This window comes from Arachis hypogaea, chromosome 3 (genome assembly GCF_003086295.3).
Source record: "Arachis hypogaea cultivar Tifrunner chromosome 3, arahy.Tifrunner.gnm2.J5K5, whole genome shotgun sequence".
NCBI classification, from domain to species: domain Eukaryota; kingdom Viridiplantae; phylum Streptophyta; class Magnoliopsida; order Fabales; family Fabaceae; genus Arachis; species Arachis hypogaea.
In genome coordinates, this window is record NC_092038.1 from 122951740 (window position 1) to 122959845 (window position 8106).

The 8106-nt window shown below is 34.9% G+C and overlaps 2 protein-coding genes and 1 non-coding gene across 3 annotated transcripts; all 3 read right to left on the reverse strand.

The window, feature by feature from the left end:
• Positions 1-1056: 1056 nt before the first annotated feature.
• TRNAG-GCC (transfer RNA glycine (anticodon GCC)) lies at positions 1057-1127 on the reverse strand. Its single transcript has one exon. It is a non-coding gene; the product is annotated as a tRNA-Gly (tRNA).
• A 90-nt stretch (positions 1128-1217) lies between these two features.
• LOC112791212 (violaxanthin de-epoxidase, chloroplastic) lies at positions 1218-3698 on the reverse strand. Its single transcript, XM_025833950.3, has 2 exons — positions 2795-3698; positions 1218-2588 (listed from the first exon to the last, which is right to left on the reverse strand). The coding sequence occupies exons 1-2, from the start codon at positions 3071-3073 to the stop codon at positions 1278-1280; spliced, it is 1590 nt and encodes a 529-aa protein (XP_025689735.1). The 5' UTR covers positions 3074-3698; the 3' UTR covers positions 1218-1277.
• Positions 3699-3820: 122 nt separating this feature from the next.
• Positions 3821-7708, reverse strand: LOC112791213 (probable ATP synthase 24 kDa subunit, mitochondrial). The gene is made up of 7 exons (XM_025833951.3): positions 7395-7708; positions 6604-6697; positions 6229-6373; positions 5989-6099; positions 5592-5738; positions 4964-5086; positions 3821-4087 (listed from the first exon to the last, which is right to left on the reverse strand). The coding sequence occupies exons 1-7, from the start codon at positions 7434-7436 to the stop codon at positions 4024-4026; spliced, it is 726 nt and encodes a 241-aa protein (XP_025689736.1). The 5' UTR covers positions 7437-7708; the 3' UTR covers positions 3821-4023.
• Positions 7709-8106: the final 398 nt, after the last annotated feature.

Sequence of the window (8106 nt, forward strand, 5' to 3'; positions counted from 1 at the left end):
ACTAGCGATACAAAGAGAGAAGAAATTATGTGTGTGTGTTTTTTTAATAATAATATTACACATTCAAGATTTTTTTTAATTAAGTCTAATTAAATTAATTTAATATAACAAAAATCAATTATAACTAATATTATTTTAAGTTTTATTATTTAATTTGATTAGACTTAGTTAATAAAAAAATTTAAATGTGTAACATTATCCCTTTTTTTTAACAATGAATGTCTCTTCTGTATATTATGTAAGTGTTTTCTTTTATTTTTTATTAACAAAGAATCGAGCACACCTTAAATAAAAATTTTACAAATAAAATAGATACGCCTGGCACGTAGGCTTTTACAAAATTTTGACAAACAAAATACAGATATTGTAAGAGTTTGAGTAGCATCTGTAAAATTACACTGGCCATTAATTATCGGATGAAAGAATTACCTATAAAGTTTGATATTAAATTGAAAAGTTGGATGAAATAATTTTGGCTTTTTTTGTCTTATAAAATATTCTTCTCTTAGTTTTGGTTTTTATATATTCTTTTCTTATTTTGATTTTGTAAATGTTAAAAAATTTTAGTTTTATTTTCTACTGTTTATTTATTATATTAAATGTTTAGATGATAAGTTAAATAATGCTGTGATAAATTAAAATATTTATAAAATATGTCATATCCACGTTTAATCCTTAATTGAATATACTAATGATAAGAATAAAAACCAAATATTTTTAGATTTTATTGAAAACAAAACTAAAATACACCATATTGTATAGTCCAAAACCTTATTTAAACCATTTCTTTTTTGTGTTAAAAGGAATTAAACTAATTAACTACATGTATCTTTCAATATCAATGAATTTAAATTATTTATTACCGAAGTAAGTGTGAAAGTCTGGTCTTACTTTTTAGATTTTAGGGTAGTTGAATTGTTGAAATGAAATATTTTGCTAAGTGAAGAAAATCCTTTAAATTTAAAAAACAGAGAGGAGGGCTACTGGTTGAGCAGTGGATGAGATTTACTATTTAGCACTTGTAGGTTAAAAGAAAATAAAATATAAAAGGAAGAATGCACCAGCCGGGAATCGAACCCGGGTCTGTACCGTGGCAGAGTACTATTCTACCACTAGACCACTGGTGCCAATTGATGAAAGACATTAGAGCATTAACATGAAGACTAACTATAACGTGTAGTAACATCTAATATCCACATTCTACGGGACACTGGTTATTGAACCTTTAGAAATACTATGAAAATATTAATCACTATAGTTTCAAATTTCAAGTACAATCATACAGGCATCCGATTTGGATCTTCAATTTGGACTGTAGAATGTAAATTTGAACCATCTGGAATTCCTAGGGGGGGATCTATGCATGAACAATTATCAACATTATATAGCTCCCATTCTTTTATTCCACATTTCTGGAGCGCAGCAACTACCTTTGTCCTCTCTCTTTCATTTGGAAATGCTCCATCTGGACTAACAAGCACTGCTCCAGTATAAGACTGCCCTGCAGCTCTTGCAGCTCCATGATAGTGGAACAAACCCCAACTAAGATCATCGGCGACTTCCACGATTGTCCAATATTCATTTGAAACAACTCCATTATCCAATACACTGAAATGGAATGTCCCGGGTATCTTACCTCTCTTAACCCTGTATCTTCTCCTCCTCCAAACCATTTGTCCTTCTAATGTTTTTACCTGGAATACTGGTTCATACCAAAATGACCCTTTCGCTTTTCCCCTATAGAATAGTTGGTATTGACATGGAAATTGATCGTATGCCGGGTTCTGCCCAGCTACAACACGCCAGCTCCATTGCAAATTCCCCAACCAACCAACAAACAAATCTTCTGCCATTTCATAGTTTATGTCCTGCCCCCGAAACTTAACCATTGGAGGCACATACGGCTTGTTGGGGACTTCTGCTTCCAGCTCAAGACAGTTGTTTTTCTGTAATACACAGAGTGAAAAGGCTTCTAGGTTCGCACTTTCATATGAAGCAATACACCTATAGTTACATACTTGATCAACAGGACTGCACCGGTTCAAGCATTGAAGAGCTTTTCTACAATTAGGATCCAACAAGCAATTAAGTACCTGGCGGCCACAGTTCCTCAGCATGCACTTCAAGGTAGAAAAACCCTTTGCTCTCAAGTTCTTCAACACTGGAACTGGCCTTATATAAGCATTGATTAATACCAGCAAACAGAACCTTATATCATCAGAACTATGTCGATCCCATGCTTCGGATACAGTTTGCACTACTTTACTTGATTCTCCAGTTTTATCTGATTGAGAGTTTCCGAGCACTTTTCCAAATATACTTCCTTTCACTTGATTGTGAACTTCATAGCCTCCTAATTTGTTCTTCAAATCTGTTGTAGAGTCAAAGCATATTACATTTTGTATAGTTCTGCTGTGGATTTTAATCCACTCAATTGATTCCTTTCCTGTAACAGCAACAATCACCAATATATCAGCCTTCAGTAATTCACTCTGAAGTCTCAGAGCCTTTTGTTGATCAGATTGAATACATTCATCGGAAAATACAAGAAGTTCATATCCTTCGTCAACCCATTTCAGTCTTTCTGCCTGTAAAAAGGAATATTAATGGCACTCGACGCAACCGAAAAACTAAGCTCACTATCCATATAAAAAATTATCATGAAAACATATTAGATATTACAGCTAAGCAAAAGACGCATCCATCACATGGAAATACAAAATGTTTTCAGCCACAAATCTGAATGCATTCTTTCATCACTGAAAATAAAGCGACGGAAAAATTGTTACTTAACAGTGTGAAGCATGACTTCTTGCCATAGTGCAGACTTGAGAGGGCTGACAGCGCCATGGCCAACAACAGCCAGCATCCTCACCGGAGGCTCAGGCGGCTGCTCAGCCGTCACAGCGGAGACAACGGCAGGGGAAGCGTGAAGAGGATGAGGAAGAAGTGAGCGAGAGGTGGCATGGCGACGAAGAAAAGAGGTTCCGAAGAATTTAGGTTTGTTTGGAAGAAAACCGATTCTTGTGTGAACCGGTGTCAGAAAACGTGGAGCATGCACTTTCACAGACATCAAAACCTCTCTGTCTCCGCTCTTGAAAGAATAGGGAGAAGAGAACCTCTCATAGCCAAACACTCATTACTTTTTATTCCTCCTGAATACCGGATAGGTACACGTACAACTGTCGTATTCCAACTCCAGAAACTTTGGGACACTTCTCTAAGGTATATCATCTAGCTTCATTAGGATTTTGAGCTTTTAATTTTATTTTTCTATTGGAAAATCGTATTTATCATTTTATTGCTCGCCATAGCCTTTATTACTTTATTGTTTCCAAATTCCAAGATTTGAAATTGTGTCCTCCTGCTGAATTTTGTTACGATAAAGACATAAAAAAAACTAAGAATAATATAAATTTTTGCTTAATGTCATAATGTGCCTCATTTCTCTATATTAAAATCTGAATCCGGAATTTTAAGAATTACATGGGCAATTTTTTTTAATGTTTTGCTAAAAGGGTTGTTAAAGTGGTAGATTAGAAAAAGGCCAAAAAAAAAGGTGGTAGATTAGAAAGATATCTTTTTGGTATAGTCAACCCTGCTAAATTTATCCACATAATTAGGTTTATATTTGGCAATGTTATATTACACCTGATGGATATTTTTATCAAATTTATATAATAATGTAATGTAATTAATTAGTTATTAACAACTAGGCAGATAAAAAATCAGGGACAGGGACTCCCACAAGGCCATAGCCCATAGAGATTAATGAATATAAATACTTGTAAAGCACAGCCGAAGACTTGCACAGCAGAAGGGGGGAAAAAGAAATTTTAATACTTTAAACTTCCAGTTTGAATCTGGAATTCGGAATACAAAGATCTTGAAACTCGAACATTTCTTAAAAACTGGCACCGTTGTTGCACTTCAAAATCATTCGTGTCTATTTATTAAAGAAACAAGATTTCACCATTATCCAAATGCAATAATTTCTAATGTACGCGAACATCTTGACATTTTTTAAATGAAGTTTCTGACATCCAAAGATTTGACATCAGCCTTTTCCTCACCCTTGAACTCCTCCCTGAAATGGCAAGGAATACGAGGAAAAGTAAATATTAAAACAGTAAAATCCTGTGGTGGAGGCAAGAATCAATAATATAGCTAAATTCTAACATCAGGAGAGAAGACATTAGTCCTCATTTAGCGGAAAAATGGTTGGTATATCAAGAGGTACAAACTTCGCCGATTTAGAATAAATCAATTGGTCACCATGATACTACGAAACACAGACACTTCGCTGAGTTGCTGTGTCTGCGTGTTGGACACATTTCGGATTCGACACTCACCGACACTCGTTCGACATGCGTATCTGCTGTGTCCAACAGTATCCTAATAAAAAATAAAATAAATTTCTCCAGACACGCTTAGACACACCTAAATACCATTATGTGTCAACGTGTCCAGTCTTATTCTTAATATATATTCTTGAAATATAAATTTAGAAATAGTATATATTATTATTTATTAAAAAAATATTTTAAATACTTTATATAATTAAAACAAGACATTAAAAATAATTAAAAAATTAATTTATGTTTTAATATCAATAAAATATCAAAATATCATTACGATTTATCTAAAAAATACTTTATATTTTATATATATGCACGTCCCCGTGTCTTGTGAGATATTAAAATTCGCACGTCGGCGTGTCGCGTGTCGTGTCAGTGCGCATCATAGCCATGACACATTCAAAAGCCACAAACCAAGAAAGCTATAGGAAAGGTGAAGGGATCGTTCTGTACCAATTCCTTTGGAGTTAGAATCAAAATATAAAATAAGACTAATTATCATGCGCTTACAACAAAGCGTGTTCGGGGCTTGTGCATGCAAAAGTCTCCAGAAAAATGAGATGGGGAAAACATATATCAGTAAGATAGGGTGTCATGAGCAATACCTCTTCGATTGCGTTTCCATTGCCTCAAGAGCTTCTTTCTTCAGTTCCTCCAGTTGTGCTTTGGCCATTTTAAGCTCTAGCTGATCTTCCAACTTTGGTAGATCTTCTTTCCGAATTCCAAGTCTAAGATGTCACCACCAAACATGAACAAGGAAAGAGAAATATAAATATCCAAGGTAATTACATTACAAACAAATTATGAATTGTTTTCAACTTATGTACCAAACCCAGTGGGTGAATTGGCAACTAAGTATAGACAATAGAATTCCCAAATAGTTGATAATATGATGCAAGGTGCACTGCCTATGAAAGAATGAAACTTGGTTAGTTTCATGAGTTGACATCTTCCTTCCCCAAGTACAATATTCTCTATATTTAATCACAAATATCTATCTCCTCTACACAGCCAGAAGGATTACCACTTTCTGTTACTATGAGGATGCTACATGCCACCCAAACAGGGTGAAAATGGTTTTTGTGAAGTCACCAACAATTAGTCATAGAAAGAATCCCGTATAATCCAAGACAATGAAAGGGAATTTAAATAGTATGAAAACTTGAAAGACTAGAATCTAGATGACACTTGATACAAGGCAGATAAATCAAAATAGGGTGAAGGGTGACTTACTTCTGATTAATCTTATCAAATTCTGCCAAGAGAAGGTCCATTCCTTTCTTATCATCTCTCAGTAGAGGTTTTTTCAACTCCTTTTCAACTTTGTCCAATGCTTCCATCATCATAGCCTCAGCGCCAAGATCATCCGTAAGACCATCCCTGTAAAATAGTATATAAACAAAATATAAAATGCCACGTGAAAAGAACTCAAGATATAAAGACAAGGGATGTTGGCGTTATGTTGCCTTAAAACAAGAGAACAACAAGTAAAAGAATTACATAATACATATCATACCTATTCTTGAACTTGGCATAAAGAACAAAGCATAACAATAAAATGACAAAGGTAACACATGAATAAGCACATATACAGTTACTAATGGATATAGTAGAATAGATCATCACGCACTTGATTCTTATTTCCTGCAAGGTTAAAAGATAAGTGCGAGCATCAGGAATATCTTGTGTTTCCATTTCAATGATTCCTTTGATACTTTGAGACTCTGAGAGCAAGTTTGCCCTGCAGGATGAACAAGGCATTATAATCAGAACGTTTTTTAAAACAACAACAACAACAACAACAACAATAATAATAATAATAGTATTGAGAGAAAATTACAATAAAACAAAAAGTAAAAGAGAATCTTACTTTTGCCTAACAGTTTTCATGACATTTGCGTACTGAGAAACAGCAGCTGGATCATCTGGATCAATGGTAATCTTTTCCTTCTTTAATACTCCCATGGCTGTCTCAAACTTGTTCTTCAACTCCACAAAAATGCTCTTTAGCATCTCTATTTCCCCATTCAATGAAGAGTGCATTGTCAGACAGTGACAGAAAAGACAAAAAAGGAGGGGGGGGGGGGGATCAATCGAGATAAGACTCGATGAAAGTCTAACTACTAGAACAAATAGAGCCCAAAATCTCACATCATCAATGAGCTCTCGTAAGCTCAAATTACCAGTGATGGATAAGAAATTAATTTGATAAAATAAAATAATACAGATATACGGGAGAACTGACCATCTCCCTTGAGGGAAGGAGGGGCAGACCCTTTGGCAAAGTGACGAACAGGAATAGCATGCTCCTTTTGCAGAAATACTTGACTGGCATAGACCTATAAGAAGAGAGAGAAAATTCAGCACATGGCAACTAAATAGTCATCCCTTCTTAATAATGATGCATATTAACTAAAAAAGGAAGGGGGGGGGGGGTGCTTAAGCATGAAGACAGGAGTTTCAGCTGGGAATTGAGGCAGGGACCAGAAGGAATACTTTCACAATGTTCAATCGTATTATTTATCTTCAATCGTATGAAATTAAAAATAATAAGGAACCCAACACAATTTGTTAGGACTTATGAGGGTCCAATCACGATGACGATGATCAAGGATCACAAAACCCAATACATTTATATGTTGACCATTTCCGGCTCCACCCAAATGCAAAAAGCATATTGCCCCAATCAATAGAATCAAAGGGTAAACAAAATTTATCGACATAAATTAACAAATGATATATACACCCAGCCATGTGAAAAAGAGGGGGGAAAACCCCTATTTTTGAGACACAATTTCCAAATATTAAGATACATAGTGCATTACGTATTTTCGAAAAAATTAACCAGAAGAGATATAGATCCCGACATTAAAGAGACAGAACCAGAAAGCAGTAACATGAAAAAAATAAATGCAATGGCAACCAGGAAACAAGCCTAGCTACTCAATCGGGGAGAAGGAATAGAATGCATCAATTGGGAATCGAAGAAATGAAATGAGGTAATAATCGGAGAGATGAAAGACGAGAGAGAGAGACCAGCTTATTGGATTTGGAGAAGAGGCGAGAAGATAGTGCCATTGATGAATCGATCGAAGTTCAGTGGTGGTGCTGTTGAGCTTTATCGTCCTTTAAACGCTTAGGGTTCACTTTGATTCCCTTTGTCTCTGTGAGGGATGTGAGCGTTGTGCTATTGAGAGATTTCACAAAGTCAGGGAGCGGTAATATGGTAAGGTACGCCCTCCCGCATCCTATTACCGCATCTTCGGTTTAGCAGAGTCTTATATCTAAGCCCTTCGATTTCCGATATCTACGGTTCAAGTTCAACCATTTCTCCTTTTTTCTTTCAATAATGAAAAAAATATACATAACATAACATATATAATAAAAAATGAAAAAGTACGTGTACCCAATGACCTAAGCGTACAATATATATAATATGTACAATTGAAGTTTAGGAAGTATTAGAGATATGACCATTAATATTACATTATCCTGTTAGGTTACGCTTTTGAGATGAGTGGGTTCAGGAGATGTTTATTATCCTGATATCCGGATAGTTATTCTGGATAGTATGAGTGATGTTCATTTTATTCATGGACCAAAGATTTAGCCCATTGTACACATTGTACGCTTAGACCATTGGCTCTCTAACACTACCCATAAAAAATTTAATTTTGATATACCAAAATAAAGCCGCTTTACACGTGATTCAATCACATGACGCTACATTAATAAAAGTAACTATTTT